The 27,136-nt window shown below is 38.5% G+C and overlaps 2 protein-coding genes across 2 annotated transcripts in view; both read left to right on the forward strand.

The window, feature by feature from the left end:
- Positions 1 to 411: 411 nt before the first annotated feature.
- RPF2 (ribosome production factor 2 homolog) overlaps positions 412 to 27,136 on the forward strand; it is a 35,232-nt gene continuing 8,507 nt past the window's right edge. The window contains exons 1-6 of the mRNA XM_079716225.1: positions 412 to 483; positions 1,431 to 1,468; positions 6,805 to 6,844; positions 11,299 to 11,380; positions 12,046 to 12,122; positions 18,022 to 18,121. Coding sequence (XP_079572351.1) covers positions 427 to 483; positions 1,431 to 1,468; positions 6,805 to 6,844; positions 11,299 to 11,380; positions 12,046 to 12,122; positions 18,022 to 18,121 — 394 coding nt within the window. The 5' untranslated portion in view covers positions 412 to 426. The remainder of the gene's footprint in view (positions 484 to 1,430; positions 1,469 to 6,804; positions 6,845 to 11,298; positions 11,381 to 12,045; positions 12,123 to 18,021; positions 18,122 to 27,136) is intronic.
- LOC307061600 (ubiquitin-conjugating enzyme E2 D3-like) lies at positions 14,164 to 14,607 on the forward strand (the record flags this gene model as incomplete). The annotated part of the gene is made up of 1 exon (XM_079716784.1): positions 14,164 to 14,607. One exon carries the CDS (start codon positions 14,164 to 14,166, stop codon positions 14,605 to 14,607), a length of 444 nt encoding a protein of 147 aa, XP_079572910.1.

A 27,136-nucleotide genomic window follows, 5' to 3' on the forward strand; every position in this document is an offset into this window, starting at 1 on the left:
TGTCCCCTGCATTGGCAGGCGGATTCTTAACCATTGTGCCACCAGGGAAGTTCTATCTCTTTTTTTAAATAAAAGGTTTAGAAAACAGTAATAAAAGAATGCTGGGAATATAAAAATGGGAGTCTTTTTAAAGACCATATCTAATAAAATTAACACTTCTTTAACAGTAATAGCTGAATATCTTTTACTAATATTCCCCTAAAAAGTGAGATTTTGTTTAGTGGTGGAATCCTAACTGATAAATGTCATGTAATGTCTCTGTTGATTTTTAAGAATTTGCACATAAGTCATGGTTTTGTAATATGAGGAAAATGTTTTAAGTTGCTATGAATTGTGATTTTTCTGAATAGAAAGCCCAAAACAAAAAGAGCCAAGAGATTCCTTGAGAAAAGAGAACCGAAACTCAGTGAAAATATTAAAAATGCTATGCTGATTAAAGGGGGCAATGCAAGTTCAACAGTGACACAAGTACTTAGAGATGTGGTACGTATATATATACTTACTTTTTAAATGGTGTTGAAATCATCTTAGGAAATTTTTAGCATACTAGTTGGACTGCCTGAGAAATACATAGATAAATTTGGCTTGCCTTAAGAAATGCTAGCCTTAGAGAAAAACTAACATCTCACCAAGGCACTGACTACTGGTTTTCCTTACAGCAGCTAGTTCCCTTAGTAAATTTCACCTGATTTCAATTACTAGCATTTGATTTACTCACATTTCAGGAACATATCTAACTTGTAAAACGAGGTAACTGCATATTACTATCTATTCTTTCAACAATACCAACTACTGTGCTAGGTGCTAGGGATTAATAGTTACATAAGACACAGTCTTTCCCTTCAGTGAGCTTAGTGAGGAAGACAGACAAGTAAAAGTTAACAGCATTGTGAATGAAGTGCTGTGCTGGAGGTACACACAGGATAGGATGGGAGGCTGAGTTAAAATCCCATGGGGGTTGCCACACACAGGACGGGCTTCCTAGAGATGACACTTAAGCATCATTTTGAAGGAGGAGTTGGAACAAGAAGGAGAAAAGGAAGCGGAAGAGAAGGGCTTCCAAGGCTGAGGAAAATGCTTGTGCAAAAGGGCGTGTGAATGAGCATGATGCATTTGGGGAACTGCAGATAATTGGGGATGGCTAAAGGAGAGTGGGCTAGATGAAGCTAGAATTTAAGGAAATGAAGGGAATCAGTTAAATTGGATAGAATATTGAAAGGGCATAGAAATTTTTAATTAGGAAAATCCCAGCTAACAAAATTAAGCTCGTGTTGCAAGTTATAAGTGATCAAAAGGGAGCCATGCAGAAGATAGCAGAATAGGATTCAGGGACCAGGATAATCTTGTATAATGACTGTTACAATGCTTGATTTTTACCTCTGCTTTTCAGAATGTGTTTTGTTTTGAAAGCTATAAATTATGTTTTACAGTATGCACTGAAGAAACCATATGGAGTTCTGTATAAAAAGTAAGTCATGATTTCTTTTTTTTCACTTATTAAATTATATTGTTTCATTATAAAAGTAACAACCAACCACTTTATGGGAGATTTAGAAAAATATTTTGGTTAAAAAATACTACAGTTCCTTACATACATAGCTATGAGTATTTTACTTTTATTTAATTAATTTATTTAAAAATATTTATTTATTTGGCTGCACTGGGTCTTTGCTTGTGGCATGCGGGATCTGGTTCCCTGACTAGGGATCGAACCCCGACCCCCTGCATTGGGAGCATGGAGTCTTAACCGCTGGACCACCAAGGAAGTCCTGCTATGAGTATTTTTTTTTTTTTTTTTTTTTTTTTGCGGTACGCGGGCCTCTCACTGTTGTGGCCTCTCCCGTTGCGGAGCACAGGCTCCGGACGCGCAGGCTCAGCGGCCATGGCTCACGGGCCCAGCCGCTCCGCGGCATACGGGATCCTCCCAGACCGGGGCACGAACCCGTATCCCCTGCATCGGCAGGCGGACTCTCAACCACTGCGCCACCAGGGAGGCCCTGCTATGAGTATTTTAAAATTTGTTTCTTTCCCGTCTGTGTTTTCATTTGTACTGAATATTCTTACAGAGTTGTAATCATAGCATGTATGTATTATTTTTAAATAGTAATAGACTTACAGAAAAATTACAAAAATTGTAGAGTTCCCATATACCCTCTCCCAGCATCTCTTAAATGTTATAACTTCCATAACCATAATACAGTTATCAAAAGTAAGAAATGAACATTGGTACAATAATGTTAATTAAATCACAGGCTTGATTTGGTTTACACCAGTTTTTCCTTTTTTATAAATTTATTTATTTTATTTATTTATTTTTGTCTGTGTTGGGTCTTTGTTGCTGCGCACGGGCTTTCTCTAGTTGCAGTGAGTAGGGGCTACCCTTCGTTGCAGTGTGCGGGCTTCTTGTTACGGTGGCTTCTCTCATTGTGGAGCACGGGCTCTAGGCGCACGGGTTTCAGTAGTTGCGGCATGCGGGCTCAGTAGTTGTGGCTCACGGGCTCTAGAGCACAGGCTCAGTAGTTGCGGTGCACGGGCTTAGTTGCTCCGTGGCATGTGGGATCTTCCCGGACCAGGGCTCAAATCCATGTACCCTGCATTGGCAGATGGATTCTTAACCACTGTGCCACCAGGGAAGCCCCAGTTTTTTCATTAATATTCTTTTTCTCTTCCAGGATCCCACATTGTGTTCAGTTGTCATGTCTCCTTAGTCTTCTCCAGTTTGTTACAGTTCCTCAGTCTTTCCTTGTCTTTGATGACCTTGACACTTCTGATGAGTATTTGTCAGTTATTTTGTAAAATACCTTCAGTTTGCACTTAAGTTTCTCATGAGTGGATTGAGATTATGCATTATGGGCAAGAATACCACAAAAGTGATGTGCCTTTTTCAGTAAATCATACCAGGGAGTACATTATGTCTTATTACTGGTGTTGTTAACCTTGGTTAAAGTGGTGTCTGCTGGGTTTCTCCACTATAAAGTTTCTATTTTCCCCTTTGTAATTAACAAACGTTTAGAGGAGATACTTAGAGACTATGCAGATAATCCTATTTCTCCTCAAACTTTTGCGTATTCATTTTAGCATTCATCAGTGGATCTTGTCTACAACAGTGATTACTGTGGTGTTCTAGTAGTGGTTTTCGATTTCTCTCATTCCCTCTACGTTTATTAATTGGAATTCTGTAAGGAAAATCTGTCCCTTTTCCTCCATTTGTTTAATTAATTATTTATGTCAGTGTGGACTTACAGATATTTATTACGTTCTTTGGGGTTATAATCCAGTGCTGTCATGATTTATTTATTTATTTAATTTTTGGCTGCATTTGGTCTTCGTTGCTGCGCGCGGGCTTTCACTAGTTGTGGCGAGCAGGGGCTACTCTTTGTTGCGGTGCGCGGGCTTCTCATTGCGGTGCTTGTCTTTGTTGCGGAGCAGGGGCTCTAGGCTCGCGGTCTTCAGTAGTTGTGGCACGCAGGCTCAGTAGTTGTGGCACATGGGCTTAGTTGCTCTGTGGCATGTGGGATCTTCCCGGACCAGGGCTCGAACCCTTGTCCCCTGCATTGGCAAGCAGATTCTTAACCACTGCGGCACCCGGGAAGTCCTGTCATGATTTATTTTGTTGCCTAAATTGTTCTCTATTTGGCCATTGGGATCTCTGTCAGGTTGGCTTTTCAATTTGGCCCCCTGTGTTTGAGCACTTCCTTTCTGGCACCACAAGATGCTCTGGGTTCATCTTGTAGTTTTCATTGCCACAGCCTTGGAGTCAGCCCTGGTTCCATATATTGGAGACAGATAATTTAGAAACGGATCTATGCTCAGTTGCTACTGGAGTGTCATTGTCTCTAGGTCCTCTCAGCAGACAGAGCTTGAAAATAAATATTATGTACATTAACCTATGCATGTACGCATGTCTATATTTGTTTATATTTATTTATTTAAAAAACCTGAGTTGATACTGATACTTCCTAAAAAATCATGAGTGCATACTAGTGCTTCCAATTCCAGTCAAATACCAGAGACTTCATTCCAGCCTTTCTCCTTTTTTTCTTTGTATCTTCTATCTTCTGACAGTATGAAACCTTGCTTTTGTTATAATATATTTACTTATTTGTGTAATTCTAGTAGTTTCAGAATTTCTAACCTTATAAGAAACAATTTTACTAACTAGAGTATGGAATTTATGTGCAGTTCTTTTTGTCTTTAACCTCACAATATGCAGTAAAAATATTGTTTTCCAGTGTAAGTCAGGTTAGGTTATTTTTGTCCCTTCAATGTGATTGATTGTGTTATTCATTTCTACTATAGTTAAGGTAATTTATTACAGTCTGTATTCTGTTTTGGGTTTTCTATCACTTCCTGGTTGTTGTTTTTTTAATTTATGTATGTAAAATTTACTGTTTGTGGTGTATACTTTCATGGGTTTTGACAAATACATTGAGTTGTGTCTGCCACTGCAGTCATGGTACAGAAACAATTTCATTATTCTGACAATTCTTTTGTGCCTTTTTCATTTGTCTTGTAAACATTTTTCTATTGATAGGTGTCCTTTAGATATTATTTTTAATGCTAGTGTAATGCCTATTAAATGGTTATACTAAAATTTACTTAACTGTTCCTTAACTTGAGGAAATTTTGATTTTCTTTTTTGTTGTTGTTGTTCTTATAAATAATGTTAAAATGGCCATTTTTACACAAATGAGTTCTTCTTTTGTATTGGTTCCTACATGAGATTTCTAGACGTGAGATTACTGGGTATAACTTCATGCCCAATCTAGCATATTAACAGTAGTGCTTTTTGAGAAGTTTGGCAGAGTAAAATGTACGAGTTTCATGGGTCTCTACCTACTTTTGGTTTGTTTTTTAAAATTAAGAAGTGAAAATGACATTTTGTTTAAACTTGCATTTTCCCAATGTTTCCAACAGGTCGTATTTGCTTATTTGTGAATTGCTGTTAGCTGTTAATCATAAAGGCTGCAGTAATTTTTCCTGATTTGTTTGTCTTGCATCATTTTTTAAATACATTTTTTGTTTTTTACTGATTATAAAAGTAATATATATTTATTTTAGATAACTGGGAAAAGAGTAAATAATCACCCATAGATAAGCACTATGTATATTTGCACTATGTATATTTTCTCTTCATGAAGTTTTATATCTATATATATAGTTTTTCTTTGAACAAAATTGAGATCATGTGTATATGATTTTATTTCTCTTTAAATTCATAAAAATTATGAACTGTTTTATACTTTACGTACATGACTAAAAATCCAAAAATATACAGTGAAAATATAAACACACAGCCACTATCATTAGTTTCTTATATATCTTAACAGAATTTCTTTATGCATATTTAAGCAAATAAAAATACATAATCTTATTTTTCTCCCTTTTGCATGAAAGATAGCATTCTGCGTTTCTCTACCCACTGTTTCTCCATCTCCACTACTACTATTCTTGGTCCAACCCACCATTTTTTTCTTTCTCTCCTGGATTACTGTGATAGCTCCTTACTAACCCCTTCACTCTTGCTGTGCTACATTCCATCCTTACATAGCAGACAGAGCAGTCCTTTAAAAAGAACATTTGGGGCTTCCCTGGTGGCGGAGTGGTTGAGAGTCCGCCTGTTGATGCAGGGGACACGGGTTCATGCCCCGGTCCGGGAAGATCCCACATGCCGTGGAGCGGCTGGGCCTGTGAGCCATGGCCGCTGAGCCTGCACGTCTGAAGCCTGTGCTCCGCAACGGGAGAGGCCACAACAGTGAGAGGCCCGTGTACCGCAAAAAAAAAAAAAAAAGAACATTTGGGGCTTCCCTGGTGGCACAGTGGTTAAGAATCCGTCTGCCAATGCAGGGGACATGGGTTCGAGCCCTGGTCCGGGAGGATCCCACATGCCACGGAGCAGCTGGACCTGTGTGCCATGACTACTGAGCCTGCACTCTGGAGCCCGTGAGCCACAAGTACTGAGCCCACATGCCAGAACTACTGAAGCCTGCACACCTAGAGCCTGTGCTCTGCAACAAGAGAAGCCACCGCAATGAGAAGCCCGTGCACTGCAACGAAGAGTAGCCCCCGCTCACCGCAACTAGAGAAAGCCCGGGGAACGCAACAAAGACCCAACGCAGCCAAAAATAAATAAATAAAATAACTAAATTAAAAAAAAAAAAAGAACATTTGAATCCAATCATATCACTGTCTTGCCTAAAACCCCCCCAGTGCTTCCTGTTACTCTTTTAGTAACTTACGTTCCTTACCTTGACCAACAAGGCCCTACATATTCTGGGCCGAGTCTACATCTTTGACCTCATACCCCGCCGTTAACCCTTTGTTCACTAAGCTCCAGTGACATTTGTCGTCTGTTTCTTGAATAGTCTAAGCTTGTTTCCATCTCAGAATCTTTTCTTATTCTGTTTCCTTTTCCTGGAATACTCTTAACCTCAAAACTTTTCCATGGCTAACTCCTCATTTATCAGGTCTCAGCTCAAATAATCATTTTCCATTCTTCACTCTAACACAGTGCCCTATTTTATTTTTGTCACAACAGATATTACTTTTTGAAATTGTTCATTTTTCCTCTAGAATGTAAGCTCCGTGAAAGCAAGGATCTTGTTTGACGCGGTATTATGGTATCCCTAGCTCCTAGAACATTTCTGTGCCTGGCACTTAATAGGCACTAAATAAATATTTGAATGAATATTCTTCTAGCTTTTTTTTTGATCATCTGAATATAAAATTATCTTAATATTTATTGTTATGGGTGAATTACTTATTAAGATTATTAAAATTAGGGTAACTTTTTTTTAATATTAGGAAAAATATTACAAGACCATTTGAGGATCAGACATCATTGGTAAGTAGAATCTTTCTGATTTAAGAAGGCATGTAAGTGATTATTCAAACTAATTTGTTTAATTTAATAGTACTCCTAATTTTTGATTTTGAATTAGAAATCATCCTATGTGAGGGAATTTTGATGCAGAATGCAGGGGAAATAAGACTTTTATGCTTTCAAAAAGATTACTATAGAGCTTACATTTCACTGTGAATGTTATGTATTCACTGCTTGCAAGTATATTGATAGAATTTTAAAAAATTGAATTACATTTTAAGTGCATAATTAATGGATTGTCAAAAGGAAGCTTGTTATGGATCTATTTTTATAGAGCAAGTTTGATTTAAAAAAATTTTACTTTTCTTTTTTTGAGTGGTTTTAGAACAAGAAACACTACCCAAATGATTACTAACAATTGTCAGTTGCTTTTCTAGAGTTAATCAAATTCCCGTTTGAGTGTGTTGACAATCAAAACTAAATGAAAAAGTCTAGTGAAGGAAATCAGAAGGTAAAAGGTGGTATATAATAAATGGTGAATGATAAGTGGACTTTGAGTATGTGATGATATTAGTTTCTTACTGAAGCAAATCTTAAGGGAATACGTGGATTAAACTATTTAAGTTGACTTAAAAAAAATCAGAACATGATTATGTTCTCTTGACAGGACCGCCATTTTTTGTTCTTTTAGTTAGTGAATTTAAAAGAAAAAATTTTTGAAAAGAATCTCAATAACTAATTAGAAAACTGAAACTGAGCATCTTATCCTAATTTGGCAACTAACTGCAGTGAAAATTATATTAAAAAATATTGTCAAAATAAATAGCTTTTTAAAATAAAATTGCTTTTATCATAGTCTTGGGTTTTTCACCATCATTTTTGAAGAGATCATGAAAGTAAAAATGGAGGGTCTAACCCAGAAATCTCTCTCTTCCACACGTGACTTATCCAGGGCTGATTTTGTTTTGTGACACCATGGTGCTTTCAGTTGAGTGACCACTTTGTAGAAGTGTTATGTTGTAGAATCTGTAGCATTCTGTACTTTTTTTTCAATCCAGTGTCAATATGACAGCTTTTCTTATACTTAAAATTGTGGCATTTCCTCTCTTTGATCTCCCGCTTCCAGAGACAGAAGATATTTCATTGGCTGTAAATCTCAGACCACTAGAGCTCAAAATGGCTGTGGAAACAGTAATCATGTTGGAAATTTGGTTGAATTCCTCCTCCTGACTGCCCATCCCCCAATAGCACATTTCTTCTGCTGTAATCTTGGAACTGTGCTTTAGCACAAGAGTTAGCAAATATACCTCCTGTGGGCTAAATCCCTGTTTCTGTGAGGACCACAAGCTAAGAATGGTTTTTATGTTTTTAAAGTTTTTTTTTTTTACACCGTATAAAAAGTCTAAAATATATACTATCTAGTCTTTTGAAGATAATTTGTCTACTCTTGCTGAGAATTTTAACAAAAAGCAGATTTTATGGAGAAGGATGACAGATGAGTACTATATATATGTGAAAGGTAGTTTATGGAAAGCTTTGGGGTGTTAACATGCGAATGTAAAAAAATTTTTTTTTTTTTGCGGTACGCGGCTTCTCACTGCCGTGGCCCCTCCCGTTGTGGAGCACAGGCTCCGGACGCGCAGGCTCAGCAGCCATGGCTCACGGGCCCAGCCGTTCTGCGGCATGTGGGATCCTCCCGGACCGGGGCACGAACCTGTGTTCCCTGCATCGGCAGGCAGACTCTCAACCACTGCGCCACCAGGGAAGCCCCCAAATTTTTTTTTAAGAAAGGATTTTCATTGATTTGGACATTTAAAAAACATTTTTGAACACCTGCTTTGTGCCAGACACAGTGTAAGTTGCTTTCACATATGACGTGTCACGTGGCCCTTGCAGATTTTTTTCAGGAAGTGTTAATTGTCTTTGATTTACACATGATAAAACTAATTCTCAGAAAGGCTGACCAGATCCCATAGCAAATGGCAAAGCCAGAATTCTTGGACTTTCTGACTCTGTATCCTCTACACAGGGAGTGGATAGGCAAGTAGGCAGTTGTTTGTTCCTATTTGCTTCTGCTTAAACACTGGAATGAATGATAACCAAACGAGGGGCCCATACCTCAGGGGGTCTTGCACTCAATAAAGAAAAGTTGAGGACTATGGTTGCTTCGAGTGTTCTTTAACATTTTTGTCATTAATTTAGGAGGCTTTTCCAACTATGCTAGAAGTAGACAAGAACACATTCAATCTAATTTTTGTGCTAAGATTGGGAATCTCAATAAACTGAATCAAAGTATGTAGGATATAAAGTTTAGGCACTAGTGTAGAAGGAGCTGTTCAGGATTGAAACCCCATAATTGTGTTTCCATCCCTCTCAAATCTGTAATAGAAGTCAATATTTTTGAGAGCCAGATGGAGGAGATATCTCTTACTGGTAGGAACATCATAGATCTGTCAGTCAGTCCTGGCTTGGTATATAAAATGGAACTAGTCACAGCTGGGATGGTGTGGAGATTCTAGGGCAAGAATCCTGTGTGGATGAAGTTTGCAGTGAAAAGTAGTTATATGCATTGTAAACTCATGAGTACAGTTATAAACATCCAAAGGAACCATATTGATTAATTCATATAAGTCCCCAGTATATTCGTGTGTGTCCTTTGAGTGAAGGCATTTGTTCAGCAAATGGAAAACTTGGTGTGCTATTCCAAAATAACTGCATAGCTGAAAATAAAGGGCCTTTTAAAATTTATTAACCTAGTAGTTTTCATATATTTTTAGTCTTAAACTTATATCTTTTCCCTAGGTACCCCAAATCAGAAAATTTGAAGTAAAAAGCTACAAATAAAGTCCTTTTTCTTTGTTTATTCCTATCTAGTTCATTAAGTCTTCTTTAATTTCCACTGAAAAAAAAAACATGTACATTTTGTTTTTAGTTCAGAGGTACAATTCTTTTTTTTAAATTGAAGTATAGTTGATTTACAATGTTGTGTTAGTTTCTGGTGTACAGCAAAGTGATTCAGTTTTATATAATATTCATTTTCATATTCTTTTCCATTGTGATTTATTACAGGCTATTAAATATAGTTCTGTGTGCTATACAATAGGACCTTGTTGTTTATTCTTCCAGTAACAAGAAAAACCCGAACGAACTTCTTGGCCACCCCAATATATATAGTAGATTGTATCTGCTAATCCAAACTCCTAATTTATCCCTTCCCCACCCTCTTTCTCCTTTGGTAACCATAAATTTGTTTTCTGTGCCTGTGAGTCTGTTTCTATTTTGTAAATAAGTTCATTTGTTCCACATATAACATATATAACACATATAACACATATATCATATGATAAGTGATATATTTTGTCTTTTTTCTGTGTAATTTCACTTAGTATGATAATCTGTAGGTCCATCCATGTTGCTGCAAATGGCATGATTTCATTCTTTTTTATGGCTGAGTAGTAGTCCTTAGTATAGGTATGTATCACATCTTTTTTATTCATTCATCTGTTGATGGACCTTTAAGTTGCTTCCATGTCTTGGCTATTGTAAACAAGGCTGCAGTGAACATTGGGGTGCATTTGAATTATAGTTTTGTCTGGGTATATGCCCAGGAGTGGGATTGCTGGTTCATATGGCAACCCTATTTTTATTTATTTATTTATTTATTTTAATTTTTTGCGGTACATGGGCCTCTCACTGTTGTGGCCTCTCGCGTTGCGGAGCACAGGCTCCGGACATGCAGGCTCAGGGGCCATGGCTCACGGGCCCAGCCGCTCCGCGGCATGTGGGATCCTCCCGGACCGGGGCACGAACCCACGTCGCCTGCATTGACAGGCGGACTCTCAACTACTGCGCCACCAGGGAAGCCGTCTATTTTTATTTTTTAAGGAACCTCCATACTGTTTTCCATAGTGGCTGCACTAACTTACATTCCCACCAACAGTGTAGGTAGGAGGGTTCCCTTTTCTCCACACCCTCTCCAGCATTTGTTACTTGTAGACTTTTTAATGGTGGCCATTCTGACTGGTGTGAGGTGGTATCTCATTGTAGTTTTAATTTGCGTTTCTCTAATAGTGATGTTGAGCATCTTCTCATGTGCCTCTTGGCCATTTGTATGTCTTCTTTGGAGAAATGTCTATTTAGGTCTTCTGCCCATTGTTTGATCAGGTTGGTTTTTTTGTTACTGAATTGTATGAGCTGTTTGTATGTTTTGGAAATTAAGCCCTTGTCAGTCTCATTGTTTGCAAATATTTTCTTGCAGTCCGTAGGTTGTCTTTTTGTTTTATTTATGTTGATCAGTTCTAGTAGTTTTTGTGTGGAGTCTTTAGGGTTTTCTATATATAGTATCATGTCATCTGCGTATAATGACAGTTTTACCTCTTCCTTTCCAACTTGGATACCTTTTATTTCAAAGAGGTACAATTCTTAAGGTTCTTATATTTATGCATTGATTGAAGGAGATTTCTTTGGTTTTACAGGAATTTTTTTCAAAGAAGTCAGATTGTTCTTTATTCATGTTTGGCTCCCATAATAAGAAGCGGCCAAATAATCTAGTAATAGGTAAATATCATTTACTTTTTAATACTTTTATTTTATAGAGTCAGTTCTGTGACTCAGATTAATTGATGGTATTGAGGATTCAGGAGTAGCCAGTTAGCACTAAACTAGTTTTTTATTTTCCTTGTGAGTGTGAATAAAATTTGTTTTTACCTACCAGTCTTCAGGTAAAGAAGGGGCATGTAAATATCACCCTACCTCAAGTTGTGGAAGTTTTTCAAATATAAAACATATATCCTAAATCAGTATTAGAGTTAGAAAAAAAGTAGCATACTTACACACACAAATTAACCCTTCCCTAATAAATACCTGTGTAATGAATACATTTGAAAATGAACCCTTGCCCTGTATTGTGTATTGAGGCTTGGGCTGACGTGCTCACTGGCTTAGGTAAAGCCCTTTACCCTCTGTGGGCCTTTATTTACTCTTCTGTAAAGTAAGGGAGTTTGGCTAAGTGATCTTTTAAGATCCTTTCCAGGTCCAAAGTTGCAACAGTACATTCTAGGTAGAGTTGAAAATTTAAGAAAGAAGAGACATGTTTGGGAGGTTTAAGGAGAAAGAAAAGAGGCAGATATTAGGACATTTTGAACACACAGATAAGTAGGTGAATATAAGGCAGCTGTTTGGGAAGAAATAAATGGTTAAAAGAAAATGTATTTTCCTTCTAGGTCGTATGTATGACTACCACGTGCTGGATATGATTGAAGTAGGTATCGAGAAGTTTGTCTCCCTTAAAGATATTAAGGTAAGATACTGATCATAAAAATAAGCATTTTATAATGTTGCTCTTGGGCAATAGTGACATCTTGTGGTAAAGAGTAAAGATACAGTTTTGTAACTTAAATAAGAAAGAACTTTGGTTTTATTCTAGTGTGCTCTAAACTAAAAAGCACAACTTCATTTTACCTTTAAAAAGAGGGAGATGTTTACAGCGTATAACACATATGTAGGCAATTAGACTTCAGAGTCGTTACTAACTCTTGTCTAGGCCCATAGTTGAGATGCTCTCCTCTCCCTCTGAATTATCACAGTACCCATTTTATGGAACCTCAGAAATACCACAATTTTCTTTGTTTCTTTCTTTTTTAAAAAATTGTATTTATTTATTTATTTGTTTATTTTTGGCCGTGTTGGGTCTTCGTTGCTGCACACAGGCTTTCTCTAATTGCAGTGAGCAGGGGTTCTGCTCTTCATTGCGGTGCGCGGCTTCTCATTGTGGTGGCTTCTCTTGTTGCGGAGCACGAGCTCTAGGTGCGCGAGCTTCAGTAGTTGTGGCATGTGGGCTCAGCAGTTGTGGCTCGCAGGCTCTAGAGCACAGGCTCAGTAGTTGTGGTGCGCGGGCTTAGTTGCTCCGTGGCATGTGGGATCCTCCTGGACCAGGGCTCGAACCCATATCTCCTGAATGGGCAGGCGGATTCGTAACTACTGCACCACCAGGGAAGTCCCCACAATTTTCAAAGTGAGCCCTGTTTTAAACCTAGGAAGCTTTGGCTGATCCTACAGTATTTTGGCTGCTGGGAACCAAATTGCTAGCTCACTTTTCCCCTTGAGGACTTGCATCTTTGTGTCTCCTTTGTTTGAATGGGATTATGAAACAGAAAGGCAAGAAAACTGTCCTAATGCAGTTCCTGGATCCCAACTGGGCTTCTGCTCCCTCAGACCTCTGCTCCTGGCTTAATCTAGTCCATCAAATACGTTATTTCACTTAAGACCTCTTAGCTACCCTCTAAGGCTGAAATTATTTTCCCTGTTATATAGATTTGATGACTGAGACCCAGAGGAATTCCACTGGTGACCTAGAGTCATACATACAGTAAATGGTATAACCATGATTAGGACTGAAGGGCTTTGAAAGAAAGGATATTGAAGTTTGTAATGGAAAGTTACATAATTGTTCTCAGTCCATGGGTCTTCATATAGTTGAAAGAATTATAGCAAATATATAATCACTCCTTTCCTAGCCTCCCCTAAGAAGAGGACGTGCCTTCTAAGTTTCCTGTGTGTTTGAAAAAAGGCTCTTACCAGATCCCTACTTGGTCAGCTATACCACCTTCCTCAGGTACAGGGCAGAACAGTGAGATTGGATTTGGAGGCAGAACACTTGGGTTTGAGGCCTTTCTTGCTCATTTAGATAGCATTTGTGACCTGACAGTCAGTTACTTCCCTGACCCACAATCGCAATCAAGTATTAAACAGGTATGACAACATCAAACGAGATGATATATGTGAAAATGCTTACCAATGAATCTAATATATTGAAAGGTATTTTGAAAACTGTATCAACTGTGATGCTTTATTATGGATGCCATCATTTTATTACAGTTTATTACAGGTTGTCTTTGGGGCTGTGTGTGAATTCCTGGAGATGAGCAGTACCACTGCTGTTAGCATGGTTACCAGTTAGTGGGTGTGAGCACTGGCTGATGCCTGCATGCTAACCCCTCTGCTCTTTCCACTTCCCTTCCAAAGCAAAGAAATACCCCGTCACTGTGCAGCTTCTAAACTGAACCACAAAATCAGTAGCGTTTGGCAGGCGTGTTCTTAACAAGAACCATTTAAGTCGAGTACTGGATCTTGGGGCTGTGTCGTGCGCGTGAGCCCTGTAGGGCCAGGGAGGCACCAGTTGCTGCGTGGGGAGGAGGCCGAGGCCCCTCTGCACCTGTGTATGGTAGAGCTGGTGTGAGACCAAGAGACAATCCTTCCCAGCCACTGGGATCATCAAGAGTTTTGGCCGGAACTTTGAGCACACACCGAAATAGTGAGGAGCCAGGTGAAAAGCACAGACGATGGTGCTGAAACGGATTAATAAGGAACTTAGTGATTTGGCCCGTGACCCTCCAGCACAATGTTTTGCAGGTCCAGTTGGGGATGATATGTTTCATTGGCAAGCCACAATTATGGGACCTAATGACAGCCCATATCAAGGCGGTGTATTCCTTTTGACAGTTCATTTTCCTACAGACTACCCCTTCAAACCACCTAAGGTTGCATTTACAACAAGAATTTATCATCCAAATATTAACAGTAATGGCAGCATTTGTCTCGATATTCTAAGATCACAGTTTTCTCCTGCTTTAACTATTTCTAAAGTTCTTTTATCCATTTGTTCACTGCTATGTGATCCAAACCCACATGACCCTCTAGTGCCAGAGATTGCACGGGTCTATGAAACAGAGAGAGATAAGTACAACAGAATATCTCGGGAACAGACTCAGAAGTATGCCATGTGATGCTACCTTAAAGACAGAATAACCTGCATTATAGCTGGAATAAACTTTAAATTACTGTTCCTTTTTTGATTTTCTTATCCGACTGCCCCCCATCAGACCTCATCTTTTCTAATTTTAGTTTTTGTTTACCTCTCTCCATTCATTCACATGCTCATCTGAAAAGACTTAAGTCCTTCCAGCTTTGGACAATAACTGCTTTTAGAAACTGTAAAGTAGTTACAAGAGAACAGTTGCCCAAGATTCAGAATTTTTTTAAAAATAGAGTATGTGTATTATGTGGCCAGCGTCTTCACTCTAACTTGGTTATGAGACTAAAACCATTCCTCACTGCTCTAACATGCTGAAGAATTATCTGAGGGGGAGGGAGATGGATGCTGAGTTATCACATCAAAGGAAGCAGCATTATTCTAGCAGCATCCATTCATGTGTAAGCCTTCCACTGTTAGAGATTTGAGGTTACATGATATACTTTATGCTCGTAACTGACGTGGCTGGAAAATTTGTATTGAATTTATAGCATCAGCAGGACAGAAAATGTGATGTATTTTATGCATGTCAATAAAGGAATGACCTGTTCTTGTTCTACAGAGAATGGAAATTGGAAGTCAAACACCCTTTGTATTCCAAAATAGGTCTCAAACATTTTGTAATTTTCATTTAAATTGTTAGGAGGCTTGGAGCTATTAGTTAATCTGTCTTCCAGTACACTGTTTAATATAGCACTGAATAAATGATGCAAGTTGTCAATAGATGAGTGATCAACTAATAGCTCTGCTAGTAATTGATTTATTTTTCTTCAATAAAGTTGCATAAACCAGTGAGTTAGCTGCCTGGATTAATCAGTATGGGAACAATCTTTTGTAAATGCAAAGCTGTTTTTTGTATATACTGTTGGGATTTGCTTCATTGTTTGACATCAAATGATGATGTAAAGTTCTAGAGAGTGAATATTTTGCCATGTTCAGTTAAAAGTGTGCTGTCTGTTACAGGCTGACACATTGATTGACCCAATTTATGCAGAATTAATAAGCTATTCAGATAATGTAGCTTTAATATGCTGCACATGATACTGACAGCCCAGGGATTCATAGATGGACTTGGGACCCAGCAGTTTTGAAACATGTATATGGAGTTTAAGAAATTTATTTTCCAGGTGCAACCCCCATCTAACTAAATTTTTTCTTTACCTTGTACACTTGACAGCTGAAAAAACCATAACATGGGAGTAATAATGGGTCAAAATTTACAAAATAAAGTACTGTTTTGGTGTGGGGAAAAAAATAAAAATAAATTGAATACTAAATTTTCACTCATGGAGCATATCCATAACTATAAAATTCATTAATGATGAGAATGTGCTTACATTGGCAATTCCTACATAGACTATTAGCCAGTCCCCTTCACTTTGACCCCGTTATTTGGTTACAACCTCATATTTTTAGTTTGTTTTGGAGTTGCATGTTCTGTTGCACTTGCCTTCCATATTTATTTCTTTATTTCTACCTCCTCGGGTTTTTTTTTTTTTTTTTTTTTTCTGCGGTACACGGGCCTCTCACTGTTGTGGCCTCTCCCGTTGCGGAGCACAGGCTCTGGACGCACAGGCTCAGCGGCCATGGCTCATGGGCCCAGCCGCTCCGCGCCATGTGGGATCTTCCCGGACCAGGGCACGAACCCGTGTCCCCTGCATCGGCAGGCAGACTCTCAACCACTGCACCACCAGGGAAGCCCCCTCCTCGTTTTTAAGACATCTTTACCAGGCATTTCTTTCTTACTTGCCCACTTTTATTGCCAAGCCTCATCCCTCTGTTAACTCTTAAGCAATAGGTGATTAGATGCTACCAGGAAATAGAGTGATTGTTCTAGAAGCCTGTTTTCTAAGATGACCAAAATTCTAGGGATGGTTATTCTGCATAAAATAAGCCTAAGAAATGAGATGATTTAAAATTAAAGGTTAGTTGGGCACAGATGGAACACAGAAGAGTCATTGGGCCTGGAAGGTCTATTCAGGCCCTCAATCAGACAGACAGATTTTAGGCCCATCTCCTAAGTATAGACAGTTCAGGTTCACACTGGAAGCAGAGAATGTCAAGAGTGGTCATGGTGAACAGGGAAGCAACACTTGACCTCTGGTCCAAGGGCAGAGGATGTTTGTTTGTTTGTTTGTTGTCCTGTCTCCCCCCACCCCCTCCACTTGGATAATCCTTGATTAGTGTCAGAGCAGAGATATTAGAATCAGTGGGAAGCTCAGACCGATTCTTCTTCCTCCATAAATTAACCCTTCAATTAAAGAATTTTTTCTATTTGATTTTTTCTTTCACTTTGGTAAAACAAAAATTCACATTCTTTTTGGTATAGAAAATCCAGAACTAGGGAGTTCCCTGGCGGTCCAGTGTTAGGACTCCACACTTTCACTGTCGAGGGCTCGGGTTCATTCCCTGGTGTGGAAGCTAAGATCCCACAAGCTGTGTGGTGCAGCCAAAAAAAAGAAAGAAAAGAAAATCCAGAACTAGGCAAAATATTTTTTAGAGTAGAGCTTCGATCCTGCTGAGTGAGAATTGCCCATATTTTCTGTAGCTTGTGTAACATTATATTGCTTCCCATGTGAATGTTTAGTTGGTAGTTTAGCTTTCATTTAAAAATACTGCTGGTGTGACACAGTAGGAAAGGCACATTGTTACAAATAATTCAAAGAAATTAAATTTATTTTGACTCTGACATGTTGGCTGTTAGAGGGCTGTGTTTGTTTTGCAGCAAGTTTAGCTTTTTATTTTATTCTTTGCATAGAAAGTGATAAAAAGTAGCTTACATCATTCTTTAATCACTTATTAATTTGGCACTAAGAGGGAGTGGAATGAAAAATTATTTTTTAGTATAAAAATCTGTAAATTAAAAAATCCCCACTCTGGTTTTAAGTCTAAAATCAGTGTTCATAGGGACATCCTTGGTGGTCCAGTGGTTAAGGCTCTGCGCTTCCACTGCAGGGGGCACGGGTTCGATTCCTGGTTGGGGAACTAAGATTCTGCATGTCACACTGTGTGGCCAAAACAAATAAAATCAGCATTCATAGACATACTTTTAGGACAGTTAAGAAAATGTGAAAATGAGTCACTGTATATCAGCGGTCCCCAACCTTTTTGGCATCTGGGACCAGTTTCATGGAAGACAAGTTTTCCACAGATGGATGGGGGGATGGGGAATGGTTCAGGCAGTAATGCGAGCGATGGGGAGCAGCAGATGAAGCTTCACTCGCTCGCCTGCCGCTCACCTCTTGCTGTGCGGCCCGGTTCCTAACAGGCTGTGGACCGATACCAGTCCAGGGGTTGGGGACTCCTGCTATATATAAATATTGACTGCTTTAAAATCAGCATATAAACAATTTAGACTTGATAATAATTACTTTTTTTTATTTCCTAGAATAGTAAATGTCCGGAGGGAACAAAACCCATGTTAATATTCGCAGGTGATGACTTTGATGTAACAGAAGACTACAGAAGGCTAAAAAGCCTTCTTATTGGTAAGTATTTTAATACATATCTGCAGGATAGCTCAGGTAGGCATTCTAAGAGTTGCCATTGGTTGTGGCACTTTGCAACTTCACTCTAGATATACAGCTTTTTCTCTTTGATCTCTTTTTTTTCCTTTTCATTATTTTGTTTATTCCCCACTAGAAGCAGGAGAGAGTTAAAAGGATGTTATACTCTACAGATCATTATTACTTTTTGATGGTATAGTAACTTTGGTACCAACCTATTTAATGCTTGCACCCATCTCCTGTCATTATTGACATTATTAAATTAAATTTAGAAAATTGAAAAGTTAAATTTTCAAGATTATTATACATCATCCACTTCCAATTCAAAAACCTCTATTAGGGCTTCCCTGGTGGCGCAGTGGTTGAGAGTCCGCCTGCCGATGCAGGGGACATAGGTTCGTGCCCTGGTCCGGGAAGATCCCACATGCCGCGGAGCGGCTGGGCCTGTGAGCCATGGCTGCTGGGCCTGTGCGTCCGGAGCCTGTGCTCCGCGACGGGAGAGGCCACAACAATGAGAGGTCCGCGTACAGAAAAAAAAAAAAAAGAGGAGGAAAAACCTCTATTAGTTTTTCTTAGTGTGATATACAAGGCTTTTCACACTGTAACCCCATATAACTTGCTTTCTTAATCTCCACCAATTTCATTCCTCCCTTTTCCATTTAAAAAAAAAAAACAAAAAAAACCTTGTAAGGTTGTTCTAAAGGTGATCGGTTCTTAGTGAACTCTGCTCATTCCTAATGTTTTATCTAATGACTACATTACTTTTTATGTGTTCACAAGCCACCTTCTTAAAATCCAATATACAATATATAGTTATTTTCTGAGATTGATGTTAAATTTACCAATTTTAAACCACTTTTTCTCTCCTTTTTTGAAAAGCTGGCATTATTGTTCTCCATGATTTCTTAACGGTTACTAATACTTAATATTGTGTGATCACATCTGCCAGCTCTGTTCTAACTCTGGAAGGTAATTTAGTTCATCCCTAGAGATATGAACTCTTCTTATACTCAGTGGCATTTTCTAAAGTTTAAATAATTTATTCTATTTGAGCTTTTCTTGCACCATTCTTACAAGCTATGGCTTAACTTTTTTGGTTGCCCTTCTTTTGGATTTTTATATACTTTGCCTTAGATGACTTTTGAAAAGTTGGTGGGGTATATATTATAAATAAATTATATGCATGCTCTTTACAGATCTGAGCCAACCAAAGAAGGTTTGTGGGCAGACACATTGCTTTCATTTTTCCTTATTGGGATTACTTATGCTCTTATTGTTAGGAATACAGTTTTCGGGACTTCTCATTTCTCTTGTTCATAATGGCTATTTTTGAAAAACTAACTATCACTGTTACCTGTTTAATCCTTACTAAAGCTCTTGAGTTTGGTAACATTTCATTTTACACATGGGAAGTTGGAGGCTCAGAGAGGTTAAGAGCTATTATAAGTAGGTGAAGCAGAATCAAAACCCAAAGCCTGTGCTTTTCTGCTTCTGCTCTTCATCCTGCCCATGGTGAATAATTCCTTTACAGAGTCTTTGCTATAGGTTCTTACCTCTGTTTTCCATGAATTAAAAAAAAAAAAGAAAAGAGAGTTCCCTGGTGACGCAGTGGTTAAGAATCGGCCTGCCAATGCAGGGGACACAGGTTCGATCCCTGGTCCGGGAAGATCCCACATGCCACGGAGCAGCTAAGCCCATGCACCACAACTACTGAGCCTGCACTCTAGAGCCTGTGAGCCACAACTACTGAGCCTGCGTGCCACGACTACTGAAGTCCACGCACCTAGACCCCGTGCTCCACAAGAGAAGCCACCGTAGTGAGAAGACTGTGCACTGCAACGAAGAGTAACCCCCACTCACCTCAACTAGAGAAAGCCCGCGCACAGCAACAAAGACCCAACGTAGCCAAAAAAATAAATTAATTTAAAAAAGATCATACATGGAAGACAGCAACCAACATTTCTTTGAATATTACATAGCCCAAAACATCAAGGGAGTTTTTTTTAGCCAAGATTCCTAGTACTTGTACTGCGTTGGCTCAGATTTCCAGCTTTTTTCCCCTCGTTCTTCTGTATAATTATTATTAGTGAGGGAAGTACTTATAATTTGTTATAACAGAGCTTTGTTGCTTCTGTTTAAATGGTTTTATCTTACTATTTTGTGCTTCCACTAGATGGCAGGAATAACCACATAATGCAGTAATGAGAGGGAGGGAGTGAAAACCAAAAAGGAATAAAGAAAGAAGAAAGACAGGTAGCAGGATGGAGTGACATTGTCTGGCACTAAGCAAAGTTGAGTTAATATAAATAAGACGAAAGTTGCAGACTTCTTGGTTTGTGTTGTGTGTTCAAATGAAATAATGTAGAGCAGTAGGTAAAGAGAATTTTATCAAGGGTTTTTTCCTGTTTGGAAGTTGTGTTTTTGTTTTCTTTTTGTAATTGGCCAGAAAGAAAAGTTAACTTCAGTGTTTTCATGCCAGATACCCATTTTGTTCATTCGAATTTTGCTTCTCTTTTGCTTTAAATATTATATAGATTTGTAGTTAATCTTAGCAGGTCCTGCTTTTCTTTACAGAAAACCAATGCCTTTTTTTTTTTTTTGGGTGGTACACGGGCCTTTCACTGCCGCGGCTTCTCCCGCTGCGGAGCACAGGCTCCGGATGTGCACGCCCAGCGGCCATGGCTCATGGGCCCAGCCGCTCCGCGGCATGTGGGATCCTCCTGGACCAGGGCACGAACCCGCGTCCCCCGCATCGGCAGGCAGACTCCCAACCACTGCGCCACCAGGGAAGCCCACCAGTGCCTATTTTTTGATTCAGTCCATCCTAATTTTTTTTTTTTTTTTTTTTTTTTTAATTCTAGTTGTGCCGTGTGGCTTGCGGGATCTCAGTTCCCCAAAAAGAACCAGGGATTGAACCTGAGCCACAGTAGTGAAAGCGCCAAATCCTAACCACTAGTCCGCCATGGAACTCCCAGTCCATCCTACTTTTTATGATTATTTTTTAGTATGACTACTCCTTGTATATAAAGATGATAATGAATCAAGTAATAGGTTAGTTTTATTAAGTGTCCCTTTAAAGCCTATCTTTAACTTAACTACCTAACTGGGTTTTTTTTTTTTTTTCTTCATTGCCTTTGTCTATATTAGTGGTCATATCTACACCTGTGGTCATTGTTTTAATTTTTTTAACCTTTCTCATTTCCTAATTCTTATTCCACTTTAATACAGATAATAATCAAAATAACTGCCATAGATTAGGTCAGGTAATTTGTTAAATTTAATCCTTTCTACAGCTCTACAGAGATAATTATATTAGTCTGCTCGGGATGCCATACAAAAGACCATAGACTGGGGGGCTTATAAGCAACAGAAATTTATTTTCTCACAGTTCTAGAAGTCCAGGTTTCTGGTGAGGACTCTCTTGCTGGCTTCTTGCTTTGTACTTACAAGGCTTTTCCTTGGGGAGGAAGGGAAGGAGGGAGATAGACAGAGGAAAGAGGGGGTTAAGTTTTCTGGTGTCTCTTATATGGACTCTAATCCTGTGGGAGCAGACCCTACCCTTATGACATACCTCATTTAACCGTAAGTACTTCCTTAGAGGCCTCATTTCCAAATATAGTCACACTAGAGCTTAAACAAACATTCAGTTCATTATGGTAATATTATTCCCATGTTGTGGATGAAGAAATTGAGACCAGCTCACTTACGTCCAGAGTGAAGAGTTAGTAAGTGTCAGAATCAGTATCTTATCCATTCTCTGACTGCACATCCCCAGGTCTTTCCCGTCAACACCCTGGTCATCCTCCTGTGCCCTTTCCCAGTGTTTTTACTCATGGACACAGTCACACTAAAGGTGTTATTTTTGTTTGGAATTGATCCATTGAAAAAATGTCCAAACTGGGGCTTTCCTTCTAATTATAACCAATTTATCTTCTACCCCCTTATTTCTGTTTAACCAGGTTTTTCTCCTTATCCCTGTTCTCGTAATATCTCCCTTTTTACCTCAACCATCATTCCTGCCCAGTTTAGGGTCAGCCTTTTTGACAGTGCTCTGAGTTTCAACACATTTTAATCCATCACCCCCTTGATGTTTTAGACTCCTCTTGTACTTCAATTGCTCCAGTCCTGGAATCAGCTATTTCTATAAGGATCTTGGGGTTTTTTTAAGTGAGAAATTATTTTAGAAATCACATTTTGTGTGCTAGGGAGTATTTCTGGGTTGGTCATTGTTTCTAGGCTTTTTCAGTGGACAGAACTATGAGATTTATTTGTTAAGATAAAATATATCCTGAGTTCATACTGAAACTTCTAACTCAAATTTAGGACAGAAGGATATGTACACATACGTACCTTCTTTCATCCATGACGAAAATCCAGGTTCTCAATGACTCCAACATAACGATGCATTTACTTTATACTGTGCTACACATAGAACAGTCTCAGAATAAAATACCATTATTACTACTGGTAATATGAATATTGAGTGCAACTGGAGGGTGTTTGGTTTTGTTTTTTTGTGTGTGGTGTTTTTTTTTTTTTTGCAGTTCTATATGTCTATATATCCTATTAGGAATATGGTCAAATTACTGTGTTTTGAAGTCACTTGAAACAGTCCTTTTCTGTATGATTATGCCTTCAGCCCAATACACAGGTTCATTTCATTTTGTTTTCAATTTTTAGGGATAACTTTATTAAGTTTTTTCATTTTAAATTATTTTTAAACAATTTTTGGGGTATGATTTACGTACAATCAAGTGCACATATTTATTTTTAAATTCTTTTTTTTAAATTATTTTTTGGCTGCGTTGGGTTTTTGTTGCTGCACACGGGCTTTCTCTAGTTGCAGCGAGTGGGGCCTACTCTTCGATGCAGTGCACAGGCGGTGGCTTCTCTTGTTGCGGATCATGGGCTCTAGGCGCGCGGGCTGCAGTAGTTGTGGCACTCGGGCTCTAGAGCACGGGCTCAGTAGTTGTGGCGCACAGGCTTAGTTGCTCCGCGGCATGTGGGATCTTCCTGCACCAGGGATCGAGCCCTGCATTGGCAGATGGATTCTTAACCATTGCGCCACAAGGGAAGTCCAAATGCACATATTTAAAGTTTTAAAATTTAATGGATTTTGACATATTTATATACCTCTAAAACACCACTGCAATAAAGATACAGAACCTTTCCATCACTCCCCAGAATTTCCCTGTGCCCTTTGGTAATCCATTATTTTTCTCTATTCTAAGCAAACATTGATCTGCTTTCTGTCATTTTTGCATTTTCCAGAATTTTAGATAAATGGAATCATACAGTATGTACTTTTCTTGGCCTGGCTTCTTTCACTCAGTTTGTTTTGAGATTCATTCATGTTGTTGTATGTATCAACCCTCCATTTCTTTTTATAACTGAGCAGTATTCCATTTATAGCTATTCTGCAGTTTGTTTATACCTTCATCTGTTGATAGACATTTAGATTGATTCCAGCTTTTAACTATTACCAGTAGAACTGCTATGAACATTTATATACAAATTTTTGTGAGGACCTATGTTTTCATTTCCTTTGGGTAAATACCTAGGAATAGAATGGTTGGATCATTTGAATAGTGTATGTTAAACATTTTCTTTTTTTTTTTTTTTTTTTGCGCGGGCCTCTCACTGTCGTGACCTCTCATTGCGGAGCACAGACTCCAGACGCACAGGCTCAGTAGTTGTGGCTCACGGGCCCAGCTGCTGCACGGCATGTGGGATCCTCCCAGACCAGGGCTCGAACCCGTGTCCCCCACATTGGCAGGCAGATTCTCAACCACTGCGCCACCAGGGAAGCCCTATGTTAAAACATTTTTAAGAAACTGCCAAGCTGTTCTCCAACATGGTTGCACCATTTTGCATTCCCACTAACTTTAGGTGCTCCATCTCCTTGTCAATACTTGGTAGGCCGTTCTTTTTAATTTTAGTTACTCTAATAGGTGTTGAATACTGACAGTAATATGTTTCCAAAGTCAAATCTACAAGATAAAGGAGTGGTAGCATTGCAGTTTTAGTTTGCATTTTCTGGTGACTAATAATGTTGAACATCTTTTCATGTGCTTATTGGCCATTTGTATATCTTTGGTAAAGTGTCTGTTCAGATCTTTGCCTGATTTTTTTATTTGGTTATTTGTCTTATTGAGTACTAATGTGGAAGAGTGTGTGTGTGACAGAGAGAGAGAGAGATAAGTCTTTTGTCTGTCTGACATATAATCTTTGAATATTTTCTCCTGGTCTGTGGCTTGCCTTTTTGTTTTATTGATTTATGTATTTATTTATTGGCCACACCATGCAGCATGTGGGATCTTAGTTCCCCAACCAGGGATCGAACTCGCTCCCCCTGTAGTGGAAGCACGGAGTCTTTAACCACTGCACCGCCAGGGAAGTCCCTTGCCTTTTTGTTTTTAATGGTGTCTTTAAAAAAAAATTTTTTTTTATTGAGGTATAGCTGATTTATAATATTATGTAAGTTTCAGGTGTACAACATAGTGATTCACAATTTTTTTTTTTTCTTTGCGGTACGCGGGCCTCTCACTGCTGCAGCCTCTCCCGTTGCAGAGCACAGGCTCCGGACGCACAGGCTCAGCGGCCATGGCTCACGGTCCCAGCCGCTCCGTGGCATGTGGGATCCTCCCGGACCGGGGCACGAACCCGCATCCCCTGCATCGGCAGGTGGACCCTCAACCACTGCGCCACCAGGGAAGCCCCTCATTGTGCTTTTGATTAGCATTTTTCTGATGATTAGCAGTGTTGATCACCTTTTCATGTGCCTGTTGGCCATCAGTATGTGTTCTTTGGAAAAATGTCTAGTCAGGTCTTCTGCTTTTAGGTTTAAGTAGGTCCCATTTGTTTATTTTTGCTTGTGTTTCCTTTGCCTTAGGAGACAGGTTCAAAAAAAATATTGCTACGATTTATGTCAAAGAGTTTTCTGTCTATGTTTTCTTCTAGGAGTTTTATGGTTTTTGGTCTTACATTTAGATCTTTAATGCATTTTGAGTTTATTTTTATATATTGTGTGAGAAAATGTTCTGATTTCATTCTTTTACGTGTAGCTGTCCAGTTTTCCTAGCACCATTTACCGAAGAGATTTTTCAACATTGTATATGCTTGCTTCCTTTGTCATAGATTAATTGACATTAAGTATGTGAGTTTATTTCTGGGCTCTCTATTCTGTTCCATTGATCCATGTGTCTGTTTTTGTGCCAGTATCATACTATTTTGAGTACTGTGGCTTTGTAGTGTAGTCTGAAGTCAGGGAGCATGATTCCTCCAGCTCTGTTCTTTCTCAAGATTGTTTTGACTATTTGGGTCTTTTGTGTTTCCATACACATTTTTAAATTATTCTAGTTCTATGCCATTGGTATTTTGATAGGGATTGCATTGAATCTATAGAGTATTATGGTCATTTTAACAATATTAATTCTTCTAATCCATGAACACAGTATATCTTTCCATGTGTTTGTGTTGTCTTCAATTTCTTTCATCCATGTCTTACAGGTTTCCAAGTATAGGTCTTTTAACTCCCTAGGTAGGTTTATTCCTAGGTATTTCTCTGACAGTGCGCTGTTAGTGTGTAGAAATGCAACAAATTTCTGTGTATTAATTTTGTATCCTGCAACTTCACTGTATTCATTGATGGACTCTAGTAGTTTTTTGGTGGCATATTTAGGATTTTCTATGTATAGTATCATGTCATCTGCAAACAGTGATGTCTTTTAAAGAGCAGAAGTTTTAAATTTTTGTGAAGTGTACTTTATCCAATTTTTTTCTTTAATGGTTGTTCATACAGTGTTTTGTTTTAAGAAACCTTTGCTTATCCCAAGATTGCAAAGATTTTTTTTCCTCTTATAAATATTTTTTTGAAGTCTTATAACTTTAGATCTTACATTAAGGTTTATGATCCATTTTGAGTTAATTTTTGTGTATGGTGTGAGGTAAGGGTCAATGTTCTTAAAACTTTCTACCTTGTTTCATTCTTTTTTTTTTTTTCTTTCTTAAAAGCTTATGGAAAAAGCACATGCCTGTAAGGTTTGCATTACAAAAACTGTTTCAGGGGAGACTGGAATGTACATATCTTGTTCCCCAGAATGACTCTGACTTCAGTAATGCTGCCACAACCGAGAGTGGGGCTTTATTAACTTGGCCACTGAAGGGGAGTCAGGTTTTGGCAAAACTATGGGAAAGTTCTTCATTAATTAAAATCAATTTTTAGATCAAAATACCTTGAAAAAGTACATATTTGGTTTATAAAAGTACTCCCAAGGGATTTTTATTTGTGGTAGTAAGGAAGGGTGGTGTGTACAAGGGTATGCACACTTAACGTCTGCTTTATGTATGTTAGTGATGTGATTTTCTTTTAGTTACCTATAAGAAGGAAAAAAACTATAAAAGATGTATATGTCCATGCACATGGAGATAATTCCCATCTTATGAGCTAATGGGAGGAGGGAAGCAAGTGCTAAGTGGCTATAGATTGGGACAGAATGAGATATATTTCCTGTTTATGACATCACCTGTCTTAGGGCACCTCTTCCTAAGTAATTAATTTGGATGACCCTTTATGCATAACTTTTTCTTAACTAGATGTTATTCGTGTGTTCCCATTTAGCCTCCCCCCAAGTTCAATCTTTTTATCTGTAAAATGAGGTGACCAAACTTGTTTGCTGTTTTCCAAACTCTTTTCATTCATATGCCACCTTCATGACATTAGCCATGTCCGTGTAGTATCCATAGCATTGTTCACTGGAGATTTTTCTTTAAATTGACTCCTCTTTTTAAAAGGAAATTTTATGTCCCTACTCTCAATGGAAAATGGTGTATGGTAACATAAATAATGCATTGTAGATTATATCTGTCTGTGTATCATTTAAAATTATCTCATATGTGCCACTTGGGTATTATTACCACTCTGTGGGAAAACAGTCTACTCATTGATCTTGATGGTTCTTTTCTGACTTTGACACTAGATAGCTTTTCTTTGCTCGT

Source organism: Hyperoodon ampullatus (assembly GCF_949752795.1).
Source record: "Hyperoodon ampullatus genome assembly, chromosome: 12".
Lineage (NCBI taxonomy): Eukaryota > Metazoa > Chordata > Mammalia > Artiodactyla > Ziphiidae > Hyperoodon > Hyperoodon ampullatus.